The 21,222-nt window shown below is 39.2% G+C and overlaps 1 protein-coding gene across 1 annotated transcript; it reads right to left on the bottom strand.

Moving 5' to 3' along the window:
• Positions 1-1,184: 1,184 nt before the first annotated feature.
• LOC117301047 (hyalin-like) lies at positions 1,185-18,490 on the bottom strand. The gene is made up of 14 exons (XM_033784931.1): positions 18,268-18,490; positions 10,402-10,647; positions 9,355-9,615; positions 8,101-8,343; positions 6,186-6,458; positions 5,200-5,472; positions 4,600-4,872; positions 3,988-4,260; positions 3,428-3,700; positions 2,832-3,104; positions 2,221-2,493; positions 1,661-1,933; positions 1,254-1,338; positions 1,185-1,206 (listed from the first exon to the last, which is right to left on the bottom strand). The coding sequence occupies exons 1-14, from the start codon at positions 18,338-18,340 to the stop codon at positions 1,185-1,187; spliced, it is 3,114 nt and encodes a 1,037-aa protein (XP_033640822.1). The 5' UTR covers positions 18,341-18,490.
• Between the last annotated feature and the right edge of the window lie 2,732 nt (positions 18,491-21,222).

Consider the following 21,222-nt stretch of genomic DNA (forward strand, 5'->3'; position numbering starts at 1 on the left):
CATTGTCGACAGGGGTACATGTGCGATGCTAAATAGTTACACCAACTTCCACCAATTTTACATGTGTACCTCGGTAATAATCAGAGGTGATAATATCGAATGACGACTACTTACCATCAACAGTGATGTTAAACAGGCAAGATCCTTCATTCAGTGCAGTATCGTTAGCTCTGCATGTCACTGTTGTTAAGCCTACTGCATACAAGTCGCCTGACACCACCACGTTACCCATATCATCTGTACACACAACATTGGCTGTGACATCACCATCAACAATATCATTGGCGGATGGTGGCGCCGACCAGGTGACATTTGACGAGGTTGTTCCAGGGTCCACATTCATAGAAGGCACATCACTTGGACATGTAACTGAAGGAGCTTCATTGTCTGTAAAAGAAGACAATGCAAGTTTTATCAATTATTAATAATAATAAATAATAATAATAATTTGGGGGGCTAATCGTCCTTACTCGCAGCTAAGAGCTGAATTGCGAAGGACGCAGCTACAATGTGTTCGAGAAGCAGGCATGCAAGGGCGCATTCAGCTGCCAGCCACGTCAACCCATTATGATCACGGAGCACAGCCAAGATCGAAAGTGTTTGATTTTTTTCCTGAGGGAGGAAAACCGGATAGTCTGGAAAACCCTCGTGGCACAGCAGAGAACCAACGCACAACTCAACTCACATATGGCCCCAACCGGGAATCGAACCGAGGTCACCTTGGTGAGAGGCGAGCGCTTTACGCACAAGCCAACCGTGTCACCAAATGATTCTCATCCTGGCAGATCAGAGTATGAGGAGTTTCTTTTGTCATCTAATTAGAGAGCGAATACACTCTCCAGTGTACCAACCAATATTTTGGAAGAGTTAGTAGTTTTGTTGCAAGGTCAAGACCTGTAAGATGCTAACTGAATATACACTAACTTCGCAAATTTTACTCCTTTTAGGAGCATTAACATTTACGGAGCCAAGAAAAACAGTCAACGTATTTCACACCCTGTAATAATCAGAGTTGACTGATACCTCTAGAGTGATAACGAGGGATAATGACTATAAACTTCTTACCAACAACAGTGATGTTAAACTGGCAAGATCCTTCATTCAGTGCAGTATCATTAGCTCTGCATGTCACTGCTGTTAAGCATACTGCATACAAGCCGCCTGACACCACCACATTACCCATATCATCTGTACACACAACATTGGCTGTGACATCACCATCAACAATATCATTGGCTGATGGAGGTGCCGACCATGTGACATTTGACGAGGCTGTTCCAGGGTCCACATTCATGGAAGGCACGTCACTTGGACATGTAAGTGTAGGAGCTTCATCGTCTGTAAAAGAGGACAATGCAAGTTTTATCAATTATTACTGATTCTCATGCCGCAGATCAAAGTGTGAGGAGTTTCTTTTGTCAGTTATATAAAGAGCAAATACATTCTCCTGAGTACCAACCTATATTTTGGAAGGGTTGGTAGTTTGGTTGCAAGGTCAAGATATTGATGATGCTTATTAAATAAACCAGCTTCACAAATTTTTCCCCCTTCAGCAGCCTGGATGTTTGTAAGCCAAGACAAACTGTCAATATGTTTAAAACCCTGCAATTATAAGACTTTAATCATACCTCTAGAGTGATAATGACTATAATCTACTTACCAACAACAGTGATGTTAAACAGGCAAGATCCTTCATTCAGTGCAGTATCATTAGCTGTGCATGTCACTGTTGTTAAGCCTACTGCATACAAGTCGCCTGACTCCACCACGTTACCCATATCATCTGTACACACAACATTGGCTGTGACATCACCATCAACAATATCATTGGCTGATGGTGGTGCTGACCATGTGACATTTGACGAGGTTGTTCCAGGGTCCACATTTATGGAAGGCACATCACTTGGACATGTAACTGAAGGAGCTTCATTGTCTGTAAAGAGGACAATGCAAATTTAATTGTTATAAGTACAAGGGATTATTCATAAATACAGCTAGTGAAGTTGTTGCATGTCTTGCAAGCAGATGCGTCTACATTTTTCAAACCAAGTCTTCTCTTCACTTCATTGTACCAACTCTTTATGTTGAGGTTTAATAGTTTTGTTGCAATGTCAACAGGGGTACATGTGCGATTCTAAAAAGTTACACCAACTTCCACCAATTTTACATGTGTACCTCGGTAATAATCAGAGGTGATAATAAGGAATGACGACTACTTACCATCAACAGTGATGTTCAACAGGCAAGATCCTTCATTCAGTGCAGTATCATTAGCTCTGCATGTCACTGTTGTTACGCCTACTGCATACAAGTCGCCTGACACCACCACATTACCCATATCATCTGTACACACAACATTGGCTGTGACATCACCATCAACAATATCATTGGCCGTTGGTGGTGTTGACCATGTGACATTTGACGAGGCTGTTCCAGGATCCACATTCATGGAAGGCACAACAATTGGACATGTAACTGTAGGAGCTTCATTGTCTGTAAAAGAGGACAATGCAAGTTTTATAAATTATTAATGATTCTCATCCTGGCAGATCAAGTATGAGGAGTTTTCTTTTGTCATCTGCTTAGAGAGTGAATACACTCTCCAGTGTACCAACTGATATTTTGGAAGAGTTAGTAGTTTTGTTGCAAGGTCAAGACCTGTAAGATGCTTAAACTGAATATACACTAACTTCACAAATTTTACTCCTTTTAGGAGCGTTAACATTTACGGAGCCAAGAAAAACAGTCAACATATTTTACACCCTGAAATAATCAGAGTTGACTGATACCACTAGAGTGATAACAAGGGATAATGACTATAAATTTCTCACCAACAACAGTGATGTTAAACTGGCAAGATCCTTCATTCAGTGCAGTATCATTAGCTCTGCATGTCACTGTTGTTAAGCCTACTGCATACAAGTCGCCTGACTCCACCACATTACCAAGATCATCTTTACACACAACATTGGCTGTGACATCACCATCAACAATATCATTGGCTGATGGTGGTGCTGACCATGTGACATTTGACGAGGCTGTTCCAGGGTCCACATTCATGGAAGGCACATCACTTGGACATGTAACTGAAGGAGCTTCATTGTCTGTAAAAGAGGACAATGCAAGTTTTATCAATTATTACTGATTCTCATCCTGGCAGATCAGAGTATGAGGAGTTTCTTTTGTCATCTATATAAAGAGGAAATACATTCTCCAGTGTACCAACAGGTATTTTGGAAGGGTTGGTAGTTTGGTTGCAAGGTCAAGATATTGATGATGCTTATTAAATAAACCAGCTTCACAAATTTTTCCCCCTTCAGCAGCCTGGATGTTTGTAAGCCAAGACAAACTGTCAATATGTTTAAAACCCTGCAATTATAAGACTTTAATCATACCTCTAGAGTGATAATGACTATAATCTACTTACCAACAACAGTGATGTTAAACAGGCAAGATCCTTCATTCAGTGCAGTATCATTAGCTGTGCATGTCACTGTTGTTAAGCCTACTGCATACAAGTCGCCTGACTCCACCACGTTACCCATATCATCTGTACACACAACATTGGCTGTGACATCACCATCAACAATATCATCGGCTGATGGTGGTGCTGACCATGTGACATTTGACGAGGTTGTTCCAGGGTCCACATTTATGGAAGGCACATCACTTGGACATGTAACTGAAGGAGCTTCATTGTCTGTAAAGAGGACAATGCAAATTTAATTGTTATAAGTACAAGGGATTATTCATAAATACAGCTAGTGAAGTTGTTGCATGTCTTGCAAGCAGATGCGTCTACATTTTTCAAACCAAGTCTTCTCTTCACTTCATTGTACCAACTCTTTATGTTGAGGTTTAATAGTTTTGTTGCAATGTCAACAGGGGTACATGTGCGATTCTAAAAAGTTACACCAACTTCCACCAATTTTACATGTGTACCTCGGTAATAATCAGAGGTGATAATAAGGAATGACGACTACTTACCATCAACAGTGATGTTCAACAGGCAAGATCCTTCATTCAGTGCAGTATCATTAGCTCTGCATGTCACTGTTGTTACGCCTACTGCATACAAGTCGCCTGACACCACCACATTACCCATATCATCTGTACACACAACATTGGCTGTGACATCACCATCAACAATATCATTGGCCGTTGGTGGTGTTGACCATGTGACATTTGACGAGGCTGTTCCAGGATCCACATTCATGGAAGGCACAACAATTGGACATGTAACTGTAGGAGCTTCATTGTCTGTAAAAGAGGACAATGCAAGTTTTATAAATTATTAATGATTCTCATCCTGGCAGATCAGAGTATGAGGAGTTTTCTTTTGTCATCTGCTTAGAGAGTGAATACACTCTCCAGTGTACCAACTGATATTTTGGAAGAGTTAGTAGTTTTGTTGCAAGGTCAAGACCTGTAAGATGCTTAAACTGAATATACACTAACTTCACAAATTTTACTCCTTTTAGGAGCGTTAACATTTACGGAGCCAAGAAAAACAGTCAACATATTTTACACCCTGTAATAATCAGAGTTGACTGATACCACTAGAGTGATAACAAGGGATAATGACTATAAATTTCTCACCAACAACAGTGATGTTAAACTGGCAAGATCCTTCATTCAGTGCAGTATCATTAGCTCTGCATGTCACTGTTGTTAAGCCTACTGCATACAAGTCGCCTGACTCCACCACATTACCAAGATCATCTTTACACACAACATTGGCTGTGACATCACCATCAACAATATCATTGGCTGATGGTGGTGCTGACCATGTGACATTTGACGAGGCTGTTCCAGGGTCCACATTCATGGAAGGCACATCACTTGGACATGTAACTGAAGGAGCTTCATTGTCTGTAAAAGAGGACAATGCAAGTTTTATCAATTATTACTGATTCTCATGCCGGCAGATCAGAGTATGAGGAGTTTCTTTTGTCATCTATATAAAGAGGAAATACATTCTCCAGTGTACCAACAGGTATTTTGGAAGGGTTGGTAGTTTGGTTGCAAGGTCAAACGATTGATGATGCTAACTGAATAAACAAACTTCATAAATTTAACCCCTTTCATCAGGAGCCTTAATGTCTGAGGAGCCAAAACAAACAGTCAATTTATTTTAAACCCTGTAATAATCAGAGTTGACTGATACTTCTTGAGCGATAATTACTATAAACTTCTTACCAACAACAGTGATGTTAAACTGGCAAGATCCTTCATTCAGTGCAGTATCATTAGCTCTGCATGTCACTGTTGTTAAGCCTAGTGCATACAAGTCGCCTGACACCACCACATTACCCGTATCATCTGTACACACAACATTGGCTGTGACATCACCATCAACAATATCATTGGCTGATGGTGGTGCTGACCATGTGACATTAGATGAGGTTGTTCCAGGGTCCACATTTATGGAAGGCACATCACTTGGACATGTAACTGAAGGAGCTTCATTGTCTGTAAAAGAGGACAATGCATATTTAATTGTTATAAGTACAAGGGATTATTCATAATTTTATCTTGTAAAGTTGTTGCATGTCATGCTAGCAGATGCGTCTACTTTTTTTTGTAAGCCAAGTACATGTCTAGTTAAATCGTTCTCTTCACTTCATTGTACAAGCTGTCAATGTTGAGGGGTTACTAGTTTTGTTCCATGCGACAGAGGTACATGTACGATTTTAAATATTTACACCAACTTCCAGCATTTTTTTGTCTCTGTAATAATCAGAGTCATTTGCTCAGGCGATAATATACAAATATTGACTGCTTCGAGTGCTATGGTTAAAACAATGACTCCCGAGGTGATCCCTGGAGCGTTCTATTTTCCCGAGGCGCAGCAGAGGGCATATGAAACCGTCCGGGGATCACCGAGGGAGTTGGGGTATTAACCATAGAACGAATAAAACAGGTCAATATTTGTTTTATAACATCCCAACAGACTATTTATCATCCTCCCACACATAGCTCACTTACGGGTTCGAGGTGGGTAAAAAGACGCCTGGGTTCCGCCCGCCGTGTGGTAGTCGTCGGACTATCACACGGCAAACGATGCACTATCATAAGGTCGCCGTTTCTAGTAAAACTAAGACATATCATGTGAAGCGCTCTAAACCAATGAAAAGGCAGAATATTTGAAAGGGGTGTTTTAACAAGGAATGACGACTACTTACCAACAACAGTGATGTTAAACTCGCAAGATCCTTCATTCAGTGCAGTATCATTAGCTCTGCATGTCACTGTTGTTAAGCCTACTGCATACAAGCCGCCTGACACCACCACATTACCCATATCATCTGTACACACAACATTGGCTGTGACATCACCATCAACAGTATCATTGGCTGATGGTGGTGCTGACCATTTGACCTTTGACGAGGCTGTTCCAGGTACCACATTCATGGAAGGCACGTCACTTGGACATGTAACTGTAGGAGCCTCAATGTCTATGAAGAAAGCGAGACATGATAAATTATCATTACAATGTATTGCAAGTAACTATACCTTAGCTCATACAAAGACATGATTGAGAGCCGAACTACCACGGGTCAGTTCACTGTGGCAGATGTCATTTTTAGCTGTTGACCAAATGAGTGCCCAAGCATTCATGTGCAGGGTCCATATGCATGCATAGACTTGAGCTTTTTCATGCACAGGGTTACATGCATGCGTTGTAGACCGTAATTTATGTGCAATAGTCTTTTATGCATTTGCTGTCGCATGGTCGTAATGAACATGATTTCAGGAACGAGAGAAGTGCAGTATAATGTAAAAACCAGCTACTTTTACTATAGCGCTTACTCCCTGTTATACACGCACAATTGTTTTGTACAAAACCTTGTACTGCTCTTTGCTAATAGTGGTTTTTATTTCCATCTTATGCGTCATCGAATCAAATATGCAGCAAATGTGAACCTCAATCTGATGATAAGCGAGCGAGCGTCATGTGCACATGCTTTAAGGTTTACAGCTTCTATCTGTCAAGAGTAACAAATCTAATACGAGCATAATATATTCATCTTTCAAATAATACTGTTTTAGCCAGGTAGATCAAGTATATATTTTTGGGATACTGCAGGGGAGTTCACTAAGAAGTCAATTAATCTGGGCCCAAATTCATAAAGCTGTTAACCAGTAAGCAAATTGTTGTACTTACTTTAGCAGAAAAATGTCTGCAAGTGCCAACATATTTTATGTGATCAGCCGTCGATTTCACCAAAACTCTTCCTAACTTAAGATTAATCTTAGGTCTTACATGTAGGACGAGTCCCAACCCTGCACTGTAGCATGCATAATTAAGATTAATCCTAAGTTAGGACGAGTTACTCATCAGAACTCGAGATAGGATTGATCCTAGTGTTTTGTGAAATCGGCTGCAGGTGATAGGCCCCGTTTTTATTAGCACAAACATTTGCCTACTGTTTAAGCAGCGCTAAGAAAGTGGCCCCTAACGTGGACACACATGAATGGCTAGTCACAAGTGACAAGCCAAATGCAAAAATTTGAGGTCATGTGTTCTGTTAAAATTAAAAACGTTCCATAGTCACGCACAACATCAAACACTGTAAAAAGAAGGGCGTTATTACGCATTGTAAATGCATTTGTAGGTATGGGAGGTGAGCTATTTTCTGTAATAGAACAAAATATACTTAAAATACTGAAAATCAAAATAACTTCAATCACCCTTCAATACTGCTTAAAGCACTTAAAAGTGCATTGTAACTGCATGAAAAGTCACTGTGTAAGGCCAAACAAAAGTAGACTATGTTTAGCCTCCTTGCTCCCTTCTTTTTAGGGGCTGCCTCCTTTCTTCTTTTTCCCCCTTTTTTCCTATCTGGTAGAAATAATACATTTAAACAATATCAGAAAAAAAGAAAAACAATTATTTTAGCCAAGTGTGTTTTCTTACAAAATGTGTCAGCTGGCCATTTACAAATAAGGGCACGCAGATCTTACTTTTTTCAAAAAGGGGGGTCGCTAAACATGTTTTTTTTTTCTTTTCTGCTAAGGTTTTTATTTGAATTATGGTTCAAAGACTAAAAAAATATTTTGAAAAGAGACAAAAAAGGTAAAATCTCTCAAACTCACCTTGTCCTGTTAGGGTGAAGGTGCATGTTGCAGTGTTGAAGGAGTTGTCAGTAGCCACATAGGACACAACAGTATCACCCGAATAAAATAAATCTGAAGTGTTATGGCTACTTATAAATGACAAAATGCCATCGTTGTCAGATGCAGTTGGCTCCACCCATGAAAAGGTTGTCGAGTTTGAATCAGGATCCAGTGATTTACTGTCATTTTTTGGACAACCAGTTATGACCGGTGGCGTGCCATCTGCAGTCATATAAAATAAATTAATCAAATAAATTATGTCATTCAGTGGAACAGTGGTTAAATTCAAACTTTGCCTACCCCTATTGATTGCGATGCCAATAAAAAAATTAAAGACACTGGACACTATTGGTAATTGTCAAAACCAGTCTTCTCACTTTGTTTTTCTCAACATATGCATAAAGTAACAAACCTGTGAAAATTTGAGCTCAATTGGTCATTGAAGTTGCGAGTTAATAATGAAAGAAAAAACACCCCGATGTCACACAAGGCTGTGTGATTTCAGATGCTTGATTTGGAGACCTCAAAATTCTAAATCAGAGGTCTCGAAATCAAATTTGTTGAAAATTACTCCCTTCTGGAAAGTACTCCACTTCAGAGGGAGCTGTTTCTCACAACGTTTTATACTATCAGCAGCTCCCCATTACTCGTTACCAAGTAATATTCGTTTTGAGTAATTACCAATAGTGTCCACTGCCTTTAAACACCAAGTAATCTGCTGTATTTTTGATCGCGTGAGGGCGCTCTAAAAAATATTGTTATTACTTCTGCGGGTTAATTATTTCATACCCAAAACAGTAAAAAAAAACTGGAACACAACACATTATCACCACAGACATCATATTATCCATCATGGACAATGATACTTTTATTTTATAGGAGCCGTTACAACCCACCTCAAAAACAACTTACAGCTACAGCTTACAGAAGTGACCGAACGACAATTATAAAACAAATCCCATATAAATATAAGGTGCATGCCCCAGATCTCCCTGTCCCTCATGCATGTTGATATTTCTCCAGCTTTCACAAACCCAATGTCCCTTCTTAGTAGATCAACATAAGTCAGGCGACCTCGACCTCTTTGTTTGTACTCCAACCATACAAAGTTTCAAATCCTATCAACATGTACTTAAATGCAACCATTGAGCTAGGGGAAAATACTCGAACAGAATGAAATCCTTTACCATTTGACTTCAAAGCTTACAGCAATAACCAAAACTTTTCACTTACCAATAACAGTGACATAAAAGTCACAAGTTGCCTTATTGTCTTGCTCATCTACAGCTTCATAACATACACGCGTTGTGCCAACGAAGAACTCGGAACCACTCGTGTAGTTACAGTCCACAAAGGCATCTGCTGAAATAGCTACAGTGGCATTCACATTGTCTGTTGCTGTAACTTCAAAGCTCAGTGTAACACTGTTATCAGACGGAGCTGTAGTGTTGGTCTGAGACCCAGGACAGGAATCAAAGACTGGAAGTTCCTTATCTGCAAAAAGAACAAAAACGTAAGATTAAGATGTGCTAGTATTGTGGCACCGAGGCATTTTCTCCTTGATGAAAGGCGCCCCATAATTTCCTCGTAGAGCATTTCACTCAAGGGCACCAACGACTAATGCAATGACCCTATGGGGCATGGAGGCATTTGCCCTTGTTGCCTCTGTGAAAGTATCAGGTCCAACATGTTTCTTTGCTCGCTTTAAATAATTTACTGCTTAAGGCATCATGACTGTTGACCCTTCTTGTGTTCTCTAGCATGTCTCAGAGGGTAAACATCTGCAGTATTTGATCACAAAGTAAAGGAACCTGCAAAACTACAATTTCACATTTTTTTTTATAAATGTTAGAATTAAAGCGGTGAAAATGACATTTCCTGGGGAGCGTACACTGAGTGACCCTTATTTTTTAATATTTAAAAGTCAGAAATAAAAAATGTTGATTCTTAAAGAATCTCCAGCCATATTGCCTCATGACAAAAGAAGTTGAATTTGGTTCAATATGTTGCCTAATAATCCATGGGGTCTGCATTTGGGAGCTAGACACAACTTGGGTGGTGGAGCCCAGTTCATACTTCCTGCGAATGCGATACGAATGTTGACGTCACAAATTCGCATTGAACAATTCGCAGCAGTTCAACTTTGCTCAACTCACGTGTGAATATCGCTACGAAAGGAGGGTTGTGACGTCAAAATTTGCTTCGCATGCGCATTAACAGGAAGTATGAACTGGGCTTATGGCATACTTATAAAGGCAGGATTAAACATATAATACTTACCAACGACAAGAACAGTAATATCACAAGTGGCATTATTTCCAGCATCATCGACTGCGAAGTATGTAACTACAGTTGGACCAGCTGGGAATGTCTGAGGTGGATCACCATGACTTTTTGTTAATGTGAAATTGCCAGAGTCATCAGTTATAATCGGGGCGACCCATGCTACTAATGAATCTGACGCCCCTACCGCCAGTGTAAAGGAGACATCACTTGAGCACAGCATAACCATTGGACTTTCAGTGTCTTTAAAAAGAGAAAAAGAAGGAAGCTCTGCATTAAAACAATAACAATGTTTCAGTGTCTTACTTACAGACAAAGGTGTCAAGACTCAAACCCCACACTCTGCTGATCAGAAACCCAAGAGCTTGAGTCGAGTGATCTTAACCTCTCGGCCTCAACACGACATAAGGTGCACAAATAAAGGCGCATCTATCAAAATGACCATTTTGATAAAATAGTGCTCATGAGTCACGGGAAGGCTTTGCCTTTGAATAAGTTAAGTATCCTGGATCACGAGTTGTTTAGTCATGATAGTATTTAATAACTCACTGTAGTGTTTACAGTTTACACGTACCAGCAGTTGGGAGTATTTATTGCGTTGGAACGATACACTACACTACAGCACTCCTGATACACTGCGCTTTCAGTGTCAGAGTTGTAGGATTCAATTCCACGACTCGGTCTTCACTTGAATCTACGTAGTCAGAAAAAGAATCGTACTCAACTACGTACCATCATTCAGACTTGACTATCTGCCATCGATTTCACCAAACTCTTCCTAAATTAGGATCTTAGCACTTAGGACGATTTAAATTCTATATCCAAAGGCGTAGGAAGCATTGAACCCATCCTAAGTTAGGACGGGTTACTCGGGTTACTCGTCCTAACTTGAGTTAGGATTAACCCTAGCGTTTCATAAAAACGGCTGCAGGACTCACTCACAAGTCAATTAGTCATGTATTTTTTTATCAACAATTCTAATGATAGCCCTTTTATTAATATTAAAATCAATTCTGATTCATCATGCACACCAAGAAATATTAACATTTAGCACACCAAATAATAGATTCAATGTCATACCACTGTGTACAGCGCATGTTCAAATCAATGCACATACTTAGACATGATTCTTGACATTGACATTATGTTTATAATATAGACCATTCCATTTTATTTTAAGCATGCACGCGCAAGTGCTGCATATATACCTTACCGCAAATACTTGCTACCATGCTGTAGGCCATGAATGAGATGCATGCTGGTCTATCTAGCTCGCAACAAGTTCGATCTCTGGCTAGACCAGCGTGCACCTCATTCAAGTTAGCTAGACAAAAATTGAGCAGACAAATTTAGCTTTTTAAAAACTTATTTAGGCATGTTAGGTGAGCTGGGCCCAATTTCATGGCTCTGCTTACCGTAGGTGTAAGCACAGGTGGGCGCTTACGCGTACGGAAGTAGGGAATTCTGTGCTTACGGGTACGGCAAGCGTATTTCACGGGTTAGCGGCGAATTTTGGCTTATGCGCATGCGTATACGCTTACAAGGCTAGCGCAGAAATTTGGCGCTTGTACATAAGCGGGGAATCGTGATCGTAAGCGCAGAATTCAGCGGTAAGCAGAGCCATGAAATTGGGCCCTGGTGAGATGCATACATTTCTACCTCCATGATGATAGCCCCACTTGTGTGGCCAAGGATAGCCGACAGGGTCAACAAAGTCAAACTCAAATAGAGGTTCTCATTCTTTGATTTGATAAAACCATGAATCCCCTAATGGAGGAAGACAAACCAGGCACGGTTAATTCACACAAGTAACCAACAAAACATGCACAAAGACTTCAATTCAATTCAAGGAAGGGTTCGTGAGTTGTGACAGAATTTCAAGAGAAGATGCACCTTTTTTTGTTTGGTTTCAATTCACATTATCACCATGACCACATGACCGCAATATGAATAGAGTTTGTAGGTTCCAATGCATCTCAAAACAATAAATGCAGTAAATGCAATAAAGAAGAGTTTCTTTTAATTACAACCTTGCCTTAATAGTAATACACACAGTTGAAAATTCCGCCGTCGGAACTGCCGTCATACATCACACAGAATAATGGTTTGGTGATGACAGCTTGGCATACATTAACACTTGAGGGCTCCCTTCAAACAGAGCGGATTGTCATAGACCTTATCGCAAATACCAATGCGCAAGCGCAGACTCTTGAATGAGGTGCATTGTGGGATAGATATGGATCAAATTTGGAATACAGCTAGACCACAATGCACCTAATTCCAAGCTTTACGCGCGCGCCCCAGTATTTGCGAAAAGGTCTATGGCCCTTTTCACCCCTCTTCTTACTATAATATTATTTCTGCCAAAACCTGTTTCTTATCACAGACAACTGAAGTATTGGTGGTATGAAAATATTGTGCTTCGATCTCTCACCTCAGAACAAATTGTTAACTTCTAAAGTTCCCAACCCACCTCACTCTCTGCAATTAAGTGTATCCCTCCGCGTCTCGGTAAACAATATTGTTTTTAATACTACAGCGAAAGTCAATGGCAGAAGTTGTGGGCCCAATTTCATAGAGCTGCTTAAGCAGAAAATTTTGCTTAAGAAAAAAATTAATTGCTTAGTAAAATCAGATTACCGGCCAAGACTCCACTGAATTGTTATGCTAAGTAAACAACAGCTAAATACTAGTCATAAGCAGTGTATATGGCATAAAACTTTGGCCAGTAACATGTGTAAAATAAGCGAGCTATTTTCGTGCTTAAGCAATTTTTTTGCTTAAGCAGCTCTATGAAATTTGGCCCGTGATTTTTGACAGAAATGTTGTCAAAAATGTTATTTTAAAGTTAATTGCATGTCTTATTGTTTTGACAGTGCTTTTATAAACAATAAAATTATTTGGTTAAGCCTATATTGGGCCTATATTTTATGTTAGTTAACAACGCATGAATATTATTAGCTGAGCTCAAGTTATCTATTGGTCACGTGGTACAATTCTGAATCTAAATGAAGTATTGTCTGCTCACAATCACCTGGCAATGCACTTCAAACTGCTAACTGATGAAACCTGGGCCCAATTATAGAGCTGTTATACACACTTAATTCTTGCTAACGGAGAAATTTCTTCCTTGATAAAAACAGGATTTCCAACCATTCAAACAAAATTTCAATTTGTTGCAATGCTTGTTGCACTAGTCAGTTGTATGCTTATCTGAAAATCACGTGGGAGTGGGGTAATCCTGTTTTTATCAAGGCAAAAAAATCCATGCTCAGCAAATTGTTGTGCTTAGCAGCTCTATAAAAATGGGCCAAGTTGAAACCCCGTTAAACCGTGCGGTGAAAATAGTACTTTTGTTCTTGAAATCGACTGTTGTGTTGCTCTTTTGTAATAAGATTGTGGAACTTTAATTAATAAAAAAAAATAAAAAAACCTGCATTTTGGATTACCCCTGATAAGAGAGAAAATATGAGTAAACTGATTGTCTGTAAAAAAAATTTCAATCTTCCAATGTATCTGAAATTAAAAAATAATTCTATGGCCACGGCTCATAGAATGCATGCCGTTTCCACTTGTGTTTGGCCCACTTCGATTCCCATGTCCCTGCTGATATTATACTTGGTGGTTAACGCATCATATTATTATTATTATGAAAATAAAAATTTGCATTTGGTGAGTCAAACGCTAAACATCCAAATGGGTTCGTGGCCATTAGCAATGAGAAAGTTACTATCTTGATGTAGGCCCAAGGCCTATTTAAAAACCGCTCGTGTGGTCCACCATATCACTTTGCAAAGAACTCTTAGAGTGAATGACGGGTAGGCTACTTTCAAACTCGACTAAGAGTGAAGTTCGTTCGTTCACCCGAGAGTGGACTCGGATTAAGTTCCTCGGTGAGAGTAAAACTGACACCACTTGAATGAGAGAGTGATCGTTTACACACAGTCAAATAGCCCTGCCGTCGCCTTCCACCAAACTCTTCATAACTTAGGATTTTTAGTCTTAGGGGACGAATTCAATTCCATATCCCACAGTAATACGCATTTGAACTCATCCCAATTTGGTTACTCGATTGTCCTAACTCGTGGTAGGATTACGCCGAAAGCGCCGGGAATGTTGCTAGTCTCTAAAATGTAACAGAGTGAAAAACACCACTCTTTACATTTCGAGTTGTCCCTCATATCGCTCTATGGTGGTTATTTCACTCCAGGACAGAGTGAACAATCACTCAAAAATGATGCAAACTTCAATCTAAAAGAGTGGAAGACCACTCGAAAAGAAGTTGTCCCTCAAAGAGTGATTTTTCACTCTTTTACACTTAGAGAGTAACTAAGGGCGGGACGGGGGACGAGTTAAATTCCATAGCCAAAGACGTTACGCATTGAACTCATCCTAGTTGGAAGTTACTCGATACAGTTTTAACTCGAGATAGGGTTACATGTATTTCCGAATACGCCGTGACGGCTGCTGGGCAGACAGCTCATCAGGGCTGTACGCGGCTCAATGTATTTAAAGGAACACGTTGCCTTGGATCGGTCGAGTTGGTCTTTGAAAATCGTTCTGTAACCGTTTGTTGTAAAATGTATATGGTTAGAAAGATATTGTAAATTGCGTGGTTTGCTTTTTACCCTGTCGACTAACACGGTCGGCCATTAATATGGGAGTCAAAATTTTGACTCCCATTAATGGACGTAAAAGGAAAACCGTGCAGTTTCGAGTGATACTTGTGTGGATCATTATATTCTACTTTTAAAACATCTTTCTAATCATATGCATTTCATAACAAACGGTTTCAAACGCTTTTATAGTCGTCCGATCCAAGGCAACGTGTTCCTTTAAGCCGTATGGGCGGGGTCGACGTTCGCACAGACCATTACTTCTAGTCACTGGCCAGTCTTTAGCAGCACACATAAATAATTCATGACGGACATCAATAGCTAGCCTGATCTCAATAATAATAAAACGCGACCCTGGCTCTTTGGGTGATTATCAGACAATCCGAACCCATTCTCACTTTCGAAGAATAAAGCCCGACTTTTCATTCAAAAAGGCTTGGGTTGACTCGTTATCATTTGTCAATACAGTAGATTTGGTTTCAAAAAGTTACATAACCTAAGTTCGCCAGATACACTGCCCATTAGGTAGGGCCGGCTCAACATTATTTTATGTATAAAATAACTTAGAACCCTGTAAAAGTTTGAGCTCACTTGGTCGTGACATAATAATGAAAGAAGAAAAAAACTTGTCACACGAGGTTGTGTGCTTTCAGATGTTTGATTTCGAGACCACTGATTGTAAATGTGAGGTCTCGAAATCAAATTCACTTTTTTTTTGTAACGGTGTATAAGTTTAATGTATATTATTCTGTGGAAATTGTGTTTTGTGTTACTTAAAGTACCCCAAATCATTTAAAGCCGGTGAAGGCATGTAACTACAGGTATCCTGTCACAACGTGTTCACTCATTTTTGTAATAAGGAATATCTATAATAATAAGAATAAAAGTAGTAGTCCAGTCTAATTTCTATACCATCCGCCCTGGTAATAGTTAAAAGCAGAACAGTTCTTTTCAGAACTGAGAAGTCTCCCGAACCTCCGATTATCTACTCCCCAGCAGTAGAATAAAGCAAGACAGTTCCCTATAAGAACAACTCTACCTGGCAAGTAGATACACACATGGTGTTACCGCAAACCAAATATACAAGAATAAAAAAATAAAAAAAATAATGACATCTATTAAAATAATTTGCTTTTATATTAAAGGCAGTGGGCACTATTGGTAATTACTCAAAATCATTATCATCATAAAACCTTACTTGATTACGAGTATTTGGGAGAGGTTGCTAGTATAAAACATTGTGAGAAACGGCTCCCTTTGATGAAGTGACTTAGTTTTCGAGAAAGAAGGCATTTCCGCAAATTTGATTTCGATACCTCAAGTTTAGAATTTGAGGTCTCGAAATCAACCATTTGAAAGCACACAATTTCGTGTGACATGTGTTTTTTCTTTCATAGTTATCTCGGAACTCCGACGACCAATCAAGCTCAAATTTTCACAGTTTTTTTTATTGTATGCCTCTGTTGAGAGGTAAGAATACTGGTCTTTGACCATTACCAATAGTGTCCAGCGTCTTAAAGGTAAATTATTTTATAACGAATGAAAAAGGTGGTGCAAGGACTTTTCCCTCTGCTCAATATATGTATTACTTTCTTCAAGGCCAATGAAGACTTGTTTACTCGAGTGGAAATTTATATACGAACAACCCAAACAACCAGAACAAACAAACAAACAAACAAACAAACAAACAAACAAACACCCAAATACACAACTAACCAACAAACTATTTAGTAATAGAGACGAACCGCACAAGTAGCCCTTGAAATTTGGAGGTCGGCTAAGCGCTAAAGCAAAACAAAACTCAGATCCTATTTATTTTAACTATGGTGCATAAAATAGGTTCTTTGTGGGTCAAATTGAAACTCCCGGCATTATTTCACGCCTTAGCATTATTAGAGTTTTAAGGCGTTGCCACCGTCAGGGGATCCTTAATTCTTGCCCCTTTCCATGCCAAGTGGGATATTTTAAACAAAACAATTAAAATCCCTTAATTCCCCGGGCGGTCATTGATGTCTGGCCTACCTACCACCTCTCGAACACGGTTCGAACCCCACCGGCGGCACAAACGTTTTTTGTTGTCCCCCTACTGCGTGGGTTTTCCCTGCAATATTTCTCTGGAGTTTTCCTCCCGCATCTTAATTTGAAATTTCTTCATAATCATCTTCTCATTTGAATTCAATAGCGTTTAGATCATTTTATCAAGATCCAGAGGATAGTTAAAAGAATTGAACAAACTAAATAAGGTGAATCTGTAACCACGTCAAACGACCCAACGCGCGTATAGCTATACGAGCGGAATGCCGGTCTGAACCATTATGTTTTAGTTTGATAAAATTATAGTTAAGATCGATTTTCAGTATTCGAGAATACTCCAAATGTAAAGGAGTGAAAATATTACTCTTTACATTTCGAGTGGGCCCTCAAATGGCTCTTTAAAAAGAGTGGTGGTTATTCACTCCTTTAGAGGGGTTTTTACCCCATGACAGAGTGAAAACAATCACTCAAAAGGATGCAAACTTCAATCTAAAAGAGTAGAAGACCACTCGAAAAAAAGACTTATTTGCAAGGTCCGTGGATTCGGTCCGTACGGAGAGTGACCTCAGACACTTCGTAACTACGCTCAAAGTAAACTTAAAGACATTGTACAGCTTCGACGTTTGTCATAGACCAGTCTTCTCACTTTATGTATTTTAACATTATGCACAAAATAACAAACCTGAGAAAATTTGAACTCAATTGGTCGTCGAAGTTGTGAGAATAATGCAAGAAACCTTTTTATTTTATACGAAGTTTAATTATTTTCGGACCTCAACAACAAATTCTGAGGTATCGAAATCAAATTCAAATAATTTTAGTGAGTAATAATTTCTTTCTCGGAAAGACGTTACTAGGGCTAGGGAGCCGTTTCTCACATTGTTTTATACATCTCACCATTGATCGCTAACAAGTAAGTGGATAACTTTCCGTATCCTGTCGCCACTTGTTCAAAAATCTTTTACAAAAAGGGGTATCTCATTAACATACTATAATAATACTATAATTATTTCATATCGAATGAAAAAGTGGTGGCGTGAAACTTTTTCCGGGATGTATGCATCGTTTCTGTCAAGCCGGCAAACGTAATTAATGGCCCGTTGTACAAAAAATCAAAGCAGCTAAAAGGTACGAAATGTCTGACGTCTGGAATAACGCATGGGACATAATTATTATACAGGACTTGTTATATAAATATCGTGTAATTACTCACCAGCAATACCGTGACAGTTTCTTAACATAAACACTAACAGTAGTGTGCCAATGATGATGTTCGGATGTCCCATCTTGAAAACCTCCAGCTTTTGGCGTGGCTCTGGAGTTTTGAAGCGGGCTCTAAACACCGGTGGGCCTGCCTGGCAAATCTCTGTGCTTCCAGTCTTCAGTACCTTCTAACCACCACCAGCCGTTGGATATAAGGTGCCTTCAGTGGTCGAAGGGCGTTGTCTGCGCTCGACGACTGTGGCACAGAAGATGTCCAAGCATGCCTCCGGACAAAAGCCTCATTGAAAATCGCCTTTTCACGTTTCTTCCTTTCATCAATTGTTACTACATCTTTCGTAAAGCTTTCCTTGCGTAATCGATTTTGGAAAGCATTCTTTCGAATTGGTCTGGTTCCGTGACCTCAGCACAAAATTGTTGCATACTGTTGTGTGGGTTTGTATAGGGTTTGAATGGTATGAGAAGAAATGATATCCTAGATAAAGCAACGCCCTTTTAATTGTTATATGATATTTTGATAAGTTATAATTTCTTAAATTAGTTTATATTATTTCCCTGACCCTTTATCAACAGCTTTTTACCATAACTTATGAAACATTACAATTCAAATTGAAACGACCTATCTCCATAATGATTCTCAACGGTCCTGGCAATGTTAGCCGAGAAACATTCTTATGAATATCCGAAACGTTCACACAATAATTTTGTGGTATTACCCGAGAAATAATATAGTTAGAGACCTTTTCTTACACAACACTAAAGACAATGAAACAGTTAGATTACAGTTTTGCCTCCTCAAAGGAAGGACAAGTGGATATAGGCCTAATGAAAATGAATTATAATCTGATCATGTAGAAAGCTTTGGCACTTTACCTAAGTACAGATTATTTGTTGCTTAATGGGTCAATCGTGTACACAGAGCCGGGGGTTGGGGAGCGTATGTGGTTGTGGTGGTGGTTTGGGGGGTGGTGGGGGGGGGGGGGGGAGGAGGGCGCACTCCTGGTCGAAGACCCCCTTTCGTTACCTCCATAATAACATGCCCGTTTAGTTTACACAACAAGGTCATGGCAAGGATCGGGAAACATTTCCCTTTTGTACGGGTATGTCCCCCCCCCGGACAATTTCCTCTGAAGAATTCCTGAGATCCAAAGCACACAATGGGGGACTCAACCAGGAAACAAAATGAGCACGTTTTGCTTGCGCAACCTATACAGTTTAACCATGAGCAAGTAAAACTTCCAACAGGATTGTACTTTTTCAACCTGGGGGATGGGAATGGGGAGGGTGGGTGGTGGTGGGGGGGGGGGGGGGGTGATAAGGCAGGCAAAGTGTCCTTTGTATTTGTATTTAATATTCACAAATAGTATTTAAAATGTAACAAACAATTTCTGCACTTAAAATTTGTATAAAAATTTAAACTAAAAAATTCTTGAAGTTACTGACCAATTTTAATGTTCTAGAATTGCTAATAAAACAAAACATTAACAAACAAACACCACACGATCACAGTACATACAAACCCCGAACAAAGAAACCGTCAAACAAACGCCACAATAAATCAACAAGCAAGCAATCAAGCAAGCAAGCAAACAAACAAACAAACAAACAAAAAAACAAACAAACAAACAAAAAACAAAAAAAACAAACAAACAAAAAAAAAAAACAAACAAGCAAACAAACAAACAAACAAACAAACAACCAAACAAACAAACAAACAAACAAACAAACAAACAAACAAACAAACAAACAAACAAACAAACAAACAAACAAACAAACAAACAAACAAACAAACAAACAAACAAACAAACAAACAAACAAACAAACAAACAAACAAACAAACAAACAAACAAACAAACAAACAAACAAACAAACAAACAAACAAACAAACATTGCCCAGAAATTACCTCTTTCTCGTTACTTCGGAGGGAGACGTTTCTCACGAGGTATACACAAACGGCTCTCAATTGATAGGTACCATTATTTTGAGTAAACTACCAACAGTGCTTTAGTGCTTTTAAAGGCAGTGGACACTAATGGTAATTACTCAAAATAATTATCATCACAAAACCTTTCTTTATTACCAGTAATGGGGAGAAGTTGATAGTATAAAACATTGTAAAAAACAGCTCCCTCTGAAGTGAAGTAGTTTTCGAGAAAGAAGTAATTTTCCACGAATTTAATTTCGAGACCTCAAGTTTAGAACTTGAAAGCACACAACTTCGTGTGACAATGGTGTTTTTTCTTTCATTATTATCTCGCAACTTCTATAACCGGTTGAGCTCAAATTTTTATGCATACGTTGAAATACACCAATTGAGAAGATAAGACTGGTCTTTGACAATTACTAATAGTGTCCACTGTCTTTAAGCCATGGTACACTGGATTTTAACAATGTTGTCTATTAAACCTAAACCTAAGTGTCGAATGGCTTTTAAAAGAAGTTTCGAGCCTAACAGAGTCTTCTCGAAGAAAGAAGAGGGTAAAATTAATGGAAAAACACACTTGTTAAAGGCAGTGGACACTATTATTAGTACTTACTAGTATTATTAGTAATTCAAAATTATAAAAACTTACTTGGTAACAAGCAATGGAGAGCTGTTGACAATATTAAACATTGTGAGAATCGGCTCCCTCTGAAGTAACGTTTGAAAAAGAAGTAATTTTACAAGAATTTGATTTCGAGACCTCAGAAATAGATTTTGAGGTCCCGAAATCAAGCATCTGAAAGCAAACAACATCGTGTTTACAAGGGAGTTTTTTTTTCTATTATTATTTCGCAACAGTGACGACCAATTGGGTTCAAATTTTCACAGGTTTATTTTATGCATTGTGTTGAGATACACCACGAGAAGACTGGTCTTTGACAGTTACCAGTAGTATCAAAAACAGATGCAGTCAGACAAGTGGAAAGGGATGAAAAGCAAGCCGACAAGCCGGGGGTGCCCAC

This window comes from Asterias rubens, chromosome 16 (genome assembly GCF_902459465.1).
Source record: "Asterias rubens chromosome 16, eAstRub1.3, whole genome shotgun sequence".
Taxonomy (NCBI): Eukaryota; Metazoa; Echinodermata; class Asteroidea; order Forcipulatida; family Asteriidae; genus Asterias; species Asterias rubens.